The sequence below is a fragment of the Pholis gunnellus genome, assembly GCF_910591455.1.
Source record: "Pholis gunnellus genome assembly, chromosome: 4".
Lineage (NCBI taxonomy): Eukaryota > Metazoa > Chordata > Actinopteri > Perciformes > Pholidae > Pholis > Pholis gunnellus.
In genome coordinates, this window is record NC_136530.1 from 3764130 (window position 1) to 3777834 (window position 13705).

Sequence of the window (13705 nt, forward strand, 5' to 3'; positions counted from 1 at the left end):
AATCCATCACCAGAGGAAGTACTGTACATTTAGATGTGTTCACAGGACACAAAATATTGATTCAAGGAATACCGGGTTTGTTAGATTCAGTGGGGAAAAAGGTTTTCTTTTGGTTCTTTTGGACAGGCCGGGGATTTAAATGTCAACTGACAGAAAAAAGGTCAAGAAACGATTTGAGTTTGTGGAAGAAGAGTGTCGCCCACACACATCCTTTCTTACAACACCCAAAGAGGATGTGATAAAAGAAAAAACGCACACGAGGCTCCGTAATTAAGGTTAAATGTTGAAATTCAGAAGATAACATTCAGACATGTTTCGTCTGCTTGCAGCCAGCTGCTCTTACAGTCTGTACAGCATCGGTAGCTCAGAGCCTGAGACAGCTGGATGCTGCTGCCGACTCAGGTGTGCGAACCACGACTGACACCCCCGCCGCACACACACACACACACTTCTATCTTCAAAGTCTGCATCCAAAGTCTCTGACGCTAAAGCTCCAGATGACATTTATGAAACCAGTCAAAAATACGGCGAGAAATCAGACAGTGAGGCACTTAAATGCACACGATTTGATAGAAATAATCAGATTGCAACAAGTTTGAAGCCTTGTATTTATCGTGTAGCATTATTTATTCATTAAACTATTCTTAACATAAGCCTGTTTTATAAAAGAGAAGAGCGCTTTGTTTTGTTACACTAGATCAAACAAAGCCGGCATGACGCTGCTTCAGTTGAGATTTAAGATGACATCATGCTGGTGTGACGTGTAACGCAACAGCCTCTAGTGCGTGTGTGTGTGTGTGTGTGTGTGGTCCCTTTGACACAGATGTTGATTCGTCTCATTAACAGACTGCTTCTCAGTGGGTTCTAGAGACACAACCTCTGTGAGGACGTTTCAGCGGCGCGATGGGAAACTGTCGTGCATGTTCTGCGTCAGCTGATCGGCCAACGGTGAAAGCGGTTGAAAACGAATATCGACCGATAGAGATCTGTGGCCCATCGATCAGAGCGTCCTCAGACACGAGCGCCTGTAATCACATCTGTGACTAATGTGTCACTAAAAGGAGTTACTGGAGACTCAGACGTGAACTAAATTTAGGGCACGAGAGGTGATTAAAATGTGAAAGTGAGGCGAGGAAAGACTAATCTATTTATTCTAAATTAAATGTCAACTATAACCAGCGTGTTCCAGATCTGAGCTGTAACGTATCTCAGGACCAGTATGACTAAAATAAAAATATCTGAGCGGCCAAAGTGAAAGTCCCTTCCAACAATGCAGCGCATTAAATCAAATGGGTTTCTTTTCATAGTAGCAGTGACAGCATCAACACTTCATTACAGACACTGTGCTCTTCAGCGGTGACCACAGGGAAGAAGAGATGAGAAGAGAGAAGCACAATTAAATAGATCATAGTTTAATGCTGGAGATGAACCCACACACTGTGTGCCCTCACTTCAAGTCCGTCATGTCAGTAGCTTTTCTCATATACGGCACAATATGGCACTCTTCCATACATACATATACACACACACACACACACACACACACACACACACACATACACACACGCACACACACACACCCGCCCACACACGCACTCACGAGTTTATTTAATATTATCATCCACAAATGTATATTCTTTTGTCTCATAATTCTACGTCACTACTTAGTTAAATATATACACAATGAAGGAGGAAGAGCCGAGTTGATTCTCCTTTCCTTTACGATCAAAGTTCATTTTCAATTCGAGGAAAACAAACAAACATTTTTCGGGTTGTCAAATGGATTTCATTTCCTGACTTTCCTTCGACAGGAATCTCCTCTTCAGTTTCTTGGGCCGTGAGCTCCAAACAGCCGTCGACGCGGCCGTACGGTGTCTTCCATCGAGCCGTCGGTGGCTCCTTGTCACCTTCCCTCCTGCTCCTCTTGAGTGTCTACTTCTCTCCGAGCTCCGTCCTTCCTCCTCGGTTGGAGGAGAAGCCGGACTGGGACGGAGAATTTGGCACAACCAGGAGGAGACGAGGGAGACGTTCTTACAGCAGATACCGTCCTATCGTGTACAAGCAGTCCTGAGAAAAAGTTTGTATAGGAAGTCCACTCAAGTCTCAACAGAGTGACACGGGCCAAGGGGGGTGGGGTGGGGGGGGGGGGGAACACACAGTTCTTGTTCCACCCTGTCGATCCTTTTACTCCCTCTTTACCTCGCGGGCCTGGAGAAGAGAGGAGGGCCCTGGTGTTAAAGTCCTGGCCCTCGTCTCTAGGGGTGAGGGAGGTTCATGCGGTCCTCTATCAGAGTGTTGTCGGGGCCCTGCGCCTCCATGCACTGCTTCACGGTGGCTACGACTCCAGACAGACGCCTGTCCAGGGCGGCGAGGTGCGGCTCGGCCAGGACCGGCTGGATGGGGTCGAACGCCAGCGCCTGTCGCATGTCTGCACTCAGAGCTCCGCTCCTCAGCAGGTTCAGCCTGTTCCACGTGGACACGCGGACCCTGACGGCGCAAAGTGAGAGATGTCATGTTAGAAAAAGACTGATCGTAACAGTCAAGAATTGGGATCTGAGCCTTTCCTGAGTACTCACATGCAGCACTGGTAGAGCGGTGCGAGGATACTTCGCTCATCCAGAGCCGCGTTCCCAAAGCTGCATACAAACAAAGAAACAACATAAAACAAAATTACTAAATAAAAACTTAAGTAAGGCATCTGGAGCCGGAGGCCTGTCTGCACTGCGGCTAGGAGAATCCATCAAAATGCATTAGCCACACTCCACTGGCCGTGGCTGCACACACACACACACATACGCCAAAACACTCTTTCTAATGCTACGACACGCTCCACTCAGCACAGCCAGAGAGAGCTCATCTGTCTGGGTTCTGTGTCTGCTGCTGCAGCAGCTTTCCTGTCAGTCGTGAGCTCCTCTGAGGAGCCTTCAGGGTTAACAGTAGGACGACATCATCTGGTGAAAACAAGTCAACCACCTTTCAAAACGGACTTTGGGATCAGCTGGAAACGCACAACAGACTGAGATCAAGTGGGAGAAAAAAGCAACACATGATTACTACTCAGCATCAATAAGTTATTTGGGTTTTTAAGTGTAACAAGTACAGTCCTGAGAACTCTTAATAACAGTAACGATGAATGAATCCGTATATTTTCACACACTGAGGTTCAGGTTCCTTCTTTGTCAGCGATGCTCCCGACATCATGTGGTACGGTTGGTAAACAGTTTTTTTTTACAAAAACAGATATTACATTTTGTCTCAATGTATGATTATTATCATGCCAAGAACAACGCTTCTTTGATGATCTGCCAACTGTGATTCATTCTTGAAAACATGTTTCCATGTGAAGCAGAACATTTTCCACGGTTTGAAGTTATTTTTGGTTTTAGAAGATAAGAACAACGAGGGAATGGCGGCTCGACGTCCTCACTTCATGGAAGCGGCGGTTCAACATGAGTCAGCAGTTTCAGTGTCGATAAATCAAGAGGAGGGCATGCGGGAAGATGTCAAAACAAACTGCAATTGAAAATGAAAATAAGACTTCATGTAAAAGATGAAAAGATGAACTTTGTGGTTGTTCTGTTGACAACGTGCCAAACCATGTCGGTTGAAATGTGCAGAAAAAGTGCACGACTTCCCAGTAAGCCAACTGCTGTTCATGTTAATGCTGAAAGTAAATCTAAATCATTTCATATTCATTTAGTGTGAGACAGGAATTCAGACAGTATTTCTGTACCCTTGTATTTTTTTTTTTTGCTGACTCGTATGAAGTCGACGTTGATTGCATCCTGTACTGACTGCAGTGTAATGACACCGCTGACATTTGGATTGGTTCCCTAAACCCATCACTTTCACTCTGCCGCGGGGTCGCGACCTGCAGGGAAGACGATGACTCGACTTACGGCACAAAGGCAGCAGACAGAGTTGAGCGTATAGTTATAAAGGTTATAAAATAACACAGAGTCTCTGTAGTCTGGACCAAGAGGAAGAGTGATGAAAACCGCCTACTACGAGAGATCAGTCATGAATAGGGTTGGGTACCGAAACCCGGTGCCAATATGGAACCGGTACCTATACGACCGGTACCTACCGGACCGAAACGCAACGCAGATTTCGGTGCTTCTTTTCGGTGCCTGAGCCGATTGAAATACTTTTTTTTAACACTACTCTGATGACTCCGTCCTGGCAGCAGGTAACGATAGCTACCGTTTGTATAGCTACAGCAGCTAGCTAGCCATCAACCTTTTAACAGAGAAAATGCCGAAAGGTAAACGGTCAAAAGTGTGGCTGTTTTTATTTTGAAAGTCCGTTGCTCACTGGCAGCGGTGGAGGAATGGAGACTACTGGACATCGCTGCGGTAAAGTTAGCAGACACTCAGGTCTCCGTGGTCAACTCAGCAGACACTTAGATGTTAGTGACCTATACGCTGAAATTCACGGTAAACGCATTCAAACGGCACAGATCGGGAGCGAGCGAAGGACTTTGAAAGTTAGCGGAAAGATTTAACGTGAGACAACATCCGGTTTCTTCAGAGGAACATCCGATTTTCAGAATAAGATGCCAACAAAGTATGAATTAAATTCACATTAAGTATAAAACATGCTACCTGCATCTCGTGAGTTAAAGGGAAAATACACCTACATTGTGCGTAAGTGTGTCTTTATTCTTTGATCGCTGGGTAACCATCATCACCTCTGAGTTACAGCATTATATTGATGAACAGTAGAGCTGCATTCACATGCTCTGTCATGAAGACGACACACGTTTAGATGAAACGTGCTCAAACATTGTATTCCTGTTGCACAGCAGTGGAACGTTTCACATGAAGTCACACACTGAGCACAGATAGTGAAGAGATATAACTGCTACTGTGTAAAGGGAATACTGCTGTTAAAAAGAACCTTATTTGTTTAAAGTGTTTGCAAACCAAATGTTATTGACCTTTTGTTCATATAGCAGTACTTTTAAAATAAAAGTGCACAATACACTACCTTTGAATTAATTATTGAACTTTGCCATAACAATGAGATTAATCGCAAAAAATCCATGCGATTAAAAATTGTAATCGTTGCCCAGCACTAATATGTATAGTATACTTTAAACAGTTAAATATATTGTTAAATTTGACTTGGCAATAAAAAAAGTATCGGTTCAGGCACCGTTTAGGCACCGGTATCGTTTTAAAAGTATCGTTTTAGCACCGGTATCGGAAAAAACCCAAACGATACCCATCCCTAGTCATGAACAAAACCTGGCTACATATCAATACCAGCTACCGGGTGTTTTACTCTAATCACAGCACTGAGATCTGGGTTCTTTCTTGCTTTGGACAGCAGCTAACGGTGGCTAATGGTAGCCATGTTGCTAACTCTGTTAGTAGTTACAGACTCTGAAGAAAACAAAGCTTTGCAACAGTAGCACAACAATAATACCACTGGGGGGGGGGGGGATTATTCTCTGGTCACCTTTGACATTTAAAAAAAAAAAAAAGATAAAAGAATCGATCTGTGTTTGGTTAAAATCCGTCACGTGAACACTCGCCTCTTTGCGTTGTCGAGCAGGATGAGCATGCTGGCACCGCCGTCGTCCTGGAAGCTCTCGTAGTGATGCCGATCGGCGTTCCCGATGAGGTAATCAAAGATGGCCGTGTCGATGACGTCCAGCAGCCGCGGCCCGGCGTCGTACGGAGGCATCTTCTTCACCGCCTCGCAGTAACTCTCGTCGTACTCCCACCTGGAACACACACACGCACACACACACACACAGTTACTTAAGCTGCAGTGCACATCTTATCAGTTTAACGTTCCACGGCTCCGGTGTCTCCCTGCATTCAGAGCAGCAGCACCGCTTCTACTTTGTTAGAATATAATGCAATACATATACTAGGTCTTTTTACATTTAAGATTCATTTTCTATCTTTTATGGAACCTCCCAGAAAAAGAGGGTTGTCTGGTAACCGCAAGGTCGGCGGTTCGATCCTTGGCTTGACACGTGTCCCTGAGCAAGACACTGAACCCCTAGCGGCTCCCCGGGCGCCTGTCATAGGCAGCCCACTGCTCCCTATATACAGGGACGAGACACATTTCCCCCTTACCGGGATCAATACATGATCATGTTGTGCAACAGTGTGTGTCTTGCATATTTTTGTGCTCTTACATAATCCTACATTTCTGCATTTTGATCAACAGAAAAGGTCTGACGAGGTTATGAGCAGCTGAGCTCAGCGAGGTTGCTCAGCTGGTCTGCGCACATGTTCAGCTTCAACTGAGCAGGAGACCTCGCTGTCCTCATCGACAAGAAGCTGAACCAGCGTTCAAGTCCAATTCTGTCAAAATCCACTCGTCAGCGAATCTGTAAAGTCAGCTTTTGCTCGATGTTCAGCGACCGAGGAGTGGGTGGGAATCGTCAAGATCGCAGGCAAATTTGCCAAAAAATCCTGTGAATTTCCCCGCTGCAGGACGAATAAAGGATCATCTTATCTTAAATTCTCTTTGATGTCAATAGAATGTGCTGATGGTCCCGCTGTATCGACACTTAGCCATCAGTCACAAAACCTGTGGGCAGCAGAGTGAAGATCACCACTGCTGCTGATCAAACCATCAGATAAGTGATCAAAGCACGCTGCGCCCTCACTCTTCACTCGTCCTCCCACTCCAGGAAGCTTTTCTCAGAACAAAAAGGAGAGAGTCATTGCCCTTTGAGGTTAGGAAAGTACAGGTGGACCTAAAACACCACCACTATGGAAAGGCTGTTGATGGTCAGTTCCATTATTCCTTCTGAACATCACTAACAATAACGCAGGTTTTTTCCCTGACTTTGGGACACCCACCTGGCCAGCTTCCCCTCTCGGTAGGTGCGTCCCCAGGGGTGTCTGTGTTTCTGCAGCGGCCAGACGTCCGGCAGCCAAAGGGTTAACGAGCCCTCCATGATCTCTCCCTCCGCACACGCCGGCTCGCTCTCCCGACAGTAATAACACTTTCCATAGAAACATGTGTTGTTACCTGGAGAGAGAAGAGGTAGCCATGAATATGAAGATGCAGCGTTGGCAGCTCATTTTAAACCTTCATAGTTTAAGTTGGGGGCGTGAAGCATTAACGACACCTAAATGCAAAATACTGTGCTGCAAATACGTTGCATTAAAACTATTTATACCAACAGCGATGCAAATTTGCGTCACCTTTTCAATAAAAAGCTTTCAAATAGATTTGTGCAGGCGGAGGACCAACAGGATCCCGTTGACCCAGAGCAGCATCTGAGCTCCTCTGACATGTTTTAGTGAGTTTCCTTTCAGCAAAATGCTCCGAGTGAATCAGAGTTCTCTCCAGTAAACAGTCTAAGGAGAGTAGATAGTAGAATAGTGTACGTTTTGAATATGTTCGCTCCACACAACGTGATCGGTCGATGCCTATTTATGAGGAACAAAGCTCAGGGGGAAAAAAAGTGTCGTCGCTTTTCTGCTTATCTGCAATATTCACGTCCTGTGAGAAAGAACAGTTTAGAAAATGTTTTAAAAATAAAAATAAATGTCTCATAAGATCCAATCTTATGATTATCTGATGAAAAACAGGTTGAATGACTCAGAATGCTGCTTAGCTACATCTTTATGCATTATAGTGACACAGCTGGTGGCTGAGGAAGAAGAAGAGCGACGAGAAGCTGAAAGGTGACGAAAGTAAAGAGAGATTCTGGTAAAGTTTCTATTTTCTAAACTACGTTTCAGTTTCTTCTTTTTTATGATATGTTGGATGAAACGTATGCCGTCACAGTTCTTTGAAAGAAGTTGAGTCAACAACAGACTGAATAAATGTGAAAGAATTCAGAATAAAATGAAGCAAATCTACTACTGTGACCTATGACTGGAGCCTCATAGGAAGTCCCAGTTACACCATTTGTTCTTGTCTTTAAATGTCACTTATTTAATAAAATCTGAGATATGGACGCTGAGAAATCACCCATACTAGAAACACAACAGGGACAGACCTCCAATCTGAAGCTATTTAAGCAACATCTCATCTTTTTGAGGTCACGTTCACAAACCAAGTAACAGATATGAGGCAGACGGAGTTTACACTACTCACACCAGAACCCACAAACAGCTGATTACACTCAGAGCAGATGTTCAGAGCACTGACTTCATCTCTACTTGTGTCTGAGCTCAGCGGCCATCTGCAACATGCTCACTAAAGTTTGTTTTGTCCCGGGGGCTGTGGATAATCTTTTTGCTTTGACATTTTGTTGTTTCCTGTGGAATATTTGTAATGTCCGCTGCAGATCATCTCAGCTGTCTACAGATTGAGTTTTTGGTGTTGATGGTGGCGTGCGCTCGATGACTTGATCTGATCACAGAACGCTGGCTTTAACAGACAGAATAATCCTGGTTCTTACTGTCTTATGCTCAATCAAAAACATGCTCTTCACCATGTTCCCTCCTTTACTGAGTCAACTTCATGAAACCCCCCTCGTCTCCCTAACGAGCTGCTGTTATAATATATATATATATATACGTATATATATATATATATATATATATATATATAGTAAAATCCATGTAACAAGGTGGAGATACAAATCTCATCGTTAGAACCTGGACGGATGAAAGCTTCAATTGTTGAGGAAGCAACCCGTCTGAGTTCTGCTTTATTAAACTCTTCTGTTGGCGACTAGATGACACATCCATGCCATTTTGGACGTGGGTGTCATTTTGCACAGCGGCTGTAAAGGCCGCTGTAGAGATGAGTCATGTTAAGTTCACTGATTGGTGGTAAGTGACAGCTTTGAACATAAAGCAACTCGCACAACTTCAAAGATGTGAGTGGCCTGAACAGCTGACTGACACACACACACACACACACACACACACACACACACACACACACACACACACACACACACACACACACACCTTCTATCGACATGTTAGACGGAGGTTTCACAGAGATCCGGTTCATCAGGTCACACCTGTACCCGGACTTGGGATCCATTCAAATAAAACACTCTGAATGCCACGTCGCTAGTCAGCAACGGGTCAATGTGGCCTTGTGTGCTATTTGGCACGGAGCTACCACACCGATCATGTTGTTTTTTTATAAAAACCCACTCAGCTGGTGTTCCTCACCTCTGTTGTGGAGGAAGGCAGTAACGGCAGTAACAGGAGAAACACTGTCATTGATGAATCTGACGATAATCTCTCTGATGAATCGATTGTTTGGTCCACTAATCATGACAAAATACTGAAAAAAAAAATGTCAATCCAAACGTCTTAGAGCCTAAGGTGACATCATCAGATGCCTCGTTTCGTCCCATCAAACAATCCAAAAAACCCAAATATCACATCTAACTATAAAGAAATGAATATCTGTCTGCCTGTCTGTATCTGTGTGTGTGTGTCTACTGTAACGGTGTGTTTACAGGTCTCTGTAAAAAGTAAATCAGAGCGCTGCAGCTGGAGTCCTCACTAAGACCAAGACAGTGGATCACATCACTCCAGTTCTGAGGTCTTTGCACCGGCTTCCTGTCCAACAAAGACTTGACTTCATAATCCTGCTGTTGGTTTATAAAGCACTGAATGGTTTCGGGCCAAAATACATCTCTGATCTGCTGCTACCTTAAGAACCATCCCGACCCCTGAGGTCGTCTGGGACCGGTCTACTTCCTGTTCCCAGAGTCAGAACTGAACATGGAGAAGCAGCGTTCAGTGTTTCTGCTGCAGGTCTGCTGAGACCCTCAGCTCCTTTACATCAAGACTGAAGACTTTTCTGTTTGCTGCTGCCTTTAATTCAACCAGATTCAAGGATATTAATCAACTTCCTGCATTTCACTACTGTGTTTTATTTCTTAGGACTGCTTTATAGTGTTTTAATGACTGTTTTTAAATCTCCTTTTCTTTTGCCTTATGTTTTGTTGCTTTTAATGGTTTTATGTGAAGCACTTTGAATTACCTTGTTGTTGAAATGTGCTTTACAAATAAACTTGCTCTGTCTGTCTGTCTGTAGTGTGTGTCTGTCTGTCTGTCTGTCTGTCTGTCTGTCTGTCTGTCTGTCTGTAGTGTGTGTCTGTCTGTCTGTAGTGTGTGTCTGTCTGTCTGTCTGTAGTGTGTGTCTGTCTGTCTGTCTGTCTGTCTGTCTGTCTGTCTGTAGTGTGTGTCTGTCTGTCTGTCTGTCTGTAGTGTGTCTGTCTGTCTGTCTGTAGTGTGTGTCTGTCTGTCTGTAGTGTGTGTCTGTCTGTCTGTCTGTAGTGTGTGTCTGTCTGTCTGTCTGTCTGTCTGTCTGTCTGTCTGTAGTGTGTGTCTGTCTGTCTGTGTGTGTGTGTGTGTGTTCTTTGAAAACAATCGCAGCAAATTTCCAAACATGCATTATTTGAATAAAGTGATGAATGATGATGAATGAAACTAAATGGTTGTTTCCTTGCATGAAAACATAAATCCACAGTTAATGTAATTACATAATATCAATATGTGTCATGGTGATACAGTACATGTCCCGGACAATGAAGTGGGAAACTGTTTATGGATAAAACATTATTAAATATCAATAAGTGACAAATGAAGGTAAAAAATATCCTAAAAATACAAATACATTTAAAAAATCCAATATTCAAATTATGCAATACACACAAAGATATTTAAGGAGGAGCTACAACGACCCTGAACGACATCATCGGGGTTGTTTTGTCACAGGAGACGTGGTGTCACCGTTTCACAGGTGGAGCAGCGCTCCGAGGACCAGCAGACTGACCTTTATGTGCAGCACTGCCGGAGTTCCCCTCTAACTAAGGCAGCGCTGACTGCAGGGATCACGTATTAGTTTAAAATACATCTACGTATCTTTGCTTCGTGCTAGAAAAATAAACATACAAGAGGAGAGTTAAAACCTCTTCGAATCTTTACAGGACTAAATATAAACCTGTGGTTTTAGCAGTGAGTTAAACAGGGTGCTTCTACTGCCTTAACTGTCACACCATCAGCAAACAGGATGAGGGTATATCCTCGAGTGTGCTGACTGATAAAGAAAAAAGAAGAAGAAGAAGACAGGAACGGTGGGAGGAGTGTGAACACTGAGATCAGAAGGAGAAAGAAAGTGGACCGATGAGTCAAAGGAAAGATAAAATCACCGGTGCAGTGACTCCACACTCTCGCTCTCCGACTTACTAGAAAGTCTTCTGAGCGGTGCGGAGGAGTGGACGATACTAACCCTGCATGAGGAAGGTGCCCAGCAGCTGGTCTGTGGCCACGGGTTTGATCTCCGTCCGCACGTTGACGTTTCTGCCGACCACTAGAGGCGCTCTCCTGAAGCCCAGGATCCTGCAGACGGGACCAGAACTTATCACACAGCGGTTTGAGGAGCGATTACAGAATTGTTTCACCTGTTACCTTAGCTTTGTCCTGCTCAATGTTCTGTTATATTGCCTCGTATCCTGCTTTTGCTTTATTTTAAGGCACTTTGTAAACACTGTTTTTTAAAAAGGTGCTATATGAATAAAGTCATTATCATTATTATTATTATTATGCTCCAATAACAGATCAGCGAGGCTGAATGTCGGACACTCTGATAATGACGTTTACACACCTGTCCAGGTGAAAAGCAGCCACCTCCGCGTTGTGTCGGTCATAGCCCGCGTACGGCTCGCCTTCAACCACGTAGTCTCTGTTATATCTACGGACGGGCGGAAAACACACAAACAAGACGTTTGAATCGCTCCTAAAGCATTAAACAAGTGTGTGTAATCTTAATATTTACAAGTCTGACCTCTTGGGCTTAAAGACCACTTTCTGCCCCCCGTCCAGCACCAGCAGGGCTTTGAGCTGCGTGCCCTTGTAGCCCACGTCCGCCCGCTCCACCCGGGCGCTGCTGAGAGAGGTGAGCACGGCCGCCAGCTCCGGGGTCTCCTCGGGGTACACCTCTCTCGGGCCCACCCACTGGCTCGCTATCTCCCACGGAGACTGGAGGGTGTGTGTGAGGCGGGCTCCCCGCGACAGAGAAAGGCCGGCTTCCATCTGTCAAGAGGTGGGCGATAACACGATAACGTCACGTACGTGTCTGGCAACAGCTCGGAAGTATGACTCTATACAATCACGGTCTTGTGCATCCCTCCAGATGACAGTACTTTTTGTAAACAAGACTGGAAAAAGAATTGCTTAATTGGGACTCTGACCTTCCGAAACGCTCTGAGATCCCGTCGGCTGGCCGCGGAGCCCTCGCCTCCATCCAGCAGGAAGATCTTGGCCAGGCCCAGCAGGAGGAGCACGGCACACAGCACCACCATGCGCTGCTTGAGCTTCATCTCCACACCAAACCTGCCCTCGACCTCCTCCTCACCCGACGCTGTGTGTGTGTGTGTCTCTCCCCTGCAGTGAATCCCCCTCACCCCTAATGCATGACCCCTTGCAGCTCTCCGTCTCCGGACCCTCCCCCTCCCTGCCTTTAGACGAGCTCTTCTGAAGGATGAGTGCTGCTGTCCTCTGGTGCTCCAATCAGAGTCACCTGGAGAGGAGAGGAACAGAAATGAGAGAGGGCTAGGAGGGAGGAGACAGACGAGGACTCAGAAAAGGGAACATGAGCTGTCAATAATATGTGGCAGAGAAAACTGATCGATTTGCTGCCCGCTCAGGCTTGTTTTCCCCCCTCGAGGGAGACGATGACCCAGTACTGCAGCATAGCTGAAGCCTGTCCAGGATGTGCAACTACAACGGGATGACACGCCAAACACACAACATGTACTTTGTGCACAAGCTGTCAACTAAAAAAGCATTTACAGCATTCAAAACATCCCCGTTTCGGCTCCCTCTCCAACACTGGATTTGGGGGGAAATGGATTATTTCCAGTGAGCAGACTGATGGACAGGTAGTCCTGCTGTGGTGCAGAGAGAGAGAGGGAGTGTATGTGGTGACAGCCTAACCTTGCATAAGAGGAATTGGGCTGTGATGTTGCTCGAATTACAAAAGAAGCGCCATGTTGACTTCACCTGGCTGCTCCAGCAACAAACCGGTTGAGGAGGAGGAGCCTAAATGTTAACATGTCAGCAGTCAAATTAATACAACTGCCACGTTCAACCGGCAGTTAACAGACGTTAGTTAACGGACGTTAGTTGACAGACGTTAGCTGCCAACGGACACGGCGCAACGTTTTTCAAAAACGGTGACATAACGGCAGCAAAACTAGCTATTTAAAAACGGGTAAAATGTTACAAATGACGGTTTTAAACACAGCTCATGGCCACGCAGGCAACCGCTTCATTCACACAATCGGTCTTTCATGATGCTGCTGCCTTTTTTTTTTTAACAACTGATTATTTGGACGTTAAATCAGGTCACCATAAACAACGACATATAAGTCACACCTATCGCTACAGTGCTTGCTATCTGCTTTAGCAAACCGCTGCACACCTTTGCTGTGTCGGTTAGCTTTACGCTGCCTGTTAGCTGCTGAACGTCGTGGGTTGTTTTTACTGGCTGCGGACCAAAGCGGACTTACCTTATATCCATACGCCGATCACCGGAGACACAAAGTAGCCCCCCAGCGTCTGTAAAGTCCTGCGATATTGAAGTGAATAATAATAAATTGTCCCGCTGGTTTTTTAATCATTTTTTCCTCTTTCCCCCCCCCTAGTAGCTCCCTCTCCTCCGCCCTTTTCCTTCGATTCCTTCTCTGCCGTCAGTGTTCACTTCCGAAACACTTCCTCCTTCCTGTAGGAGCTCCGTGCGGCCACCA

At 45.4% G+C, this 13705-nt stretch overlaps 1 protein-coding gene across 1 annotated transcript; it reads right to left on the bottom strand.

Annotated features, from left to right (window-relative positions):
• Positions 1-1405: 1405 nt before the first annotated feature.
• Positions 1406-13588, bottom strand: fam20b (FAM20B glycosaminoglycan xylosylkinase). The gene is made up of 9 exons (XM_079157711.1): positions 13469-13588; positions 12149-12477; positions 11743-11990; positions 11563-11649; positions 11188-11297; positions 6828-6999; positions 5540-5731; positions 2577-2636; positions 1406-2487 (listed from the first exon to the last, which is right to left on the bottom strand). The coding sequence occupies exons 2-9, from the start codon at positions 12275-12277 to the stop codon at positions 2256-2258; spliced, it is 1230 nt and encodes a 409-aa protein (XP_079013837.1). The 5' UTR covers positions 12278-12477; positions 13469-13588; the 3' UTR covers positions 1406-2255.
• Between the last annotated feature and the right edge of the window lie 117 nt (positions 13589-13705).

What these genes read in the sequence shown, in the direction of transcription:
- fam20b (XM_079157711.1), bottom strand. Translation starts at nt 12,277, where the DNA reads ATGAAGCTCAAGCAGCGCATGGTGGTGCTGTGTGCCGTGCTCCTCCTG. An exon ending in ATCTCAGAGCGTTTCGGAAG is followed by an intron (nt 11,991 to 12,148) that starts GTCAGAGTCCCA and finishes ACCTCTTGACAG; the next exon opens with ATGGAAGCCGGCCTTTCTCT. An exon ending in CTGCTCGACAACGCAAAGAG is followed by an intron (nt 2,637 to 5,539) that starts GCGAGTGTTCAC and finishes GTTTGTATGCAG; the next exon opens with CTTTGGGAACGCGGCTCTGG.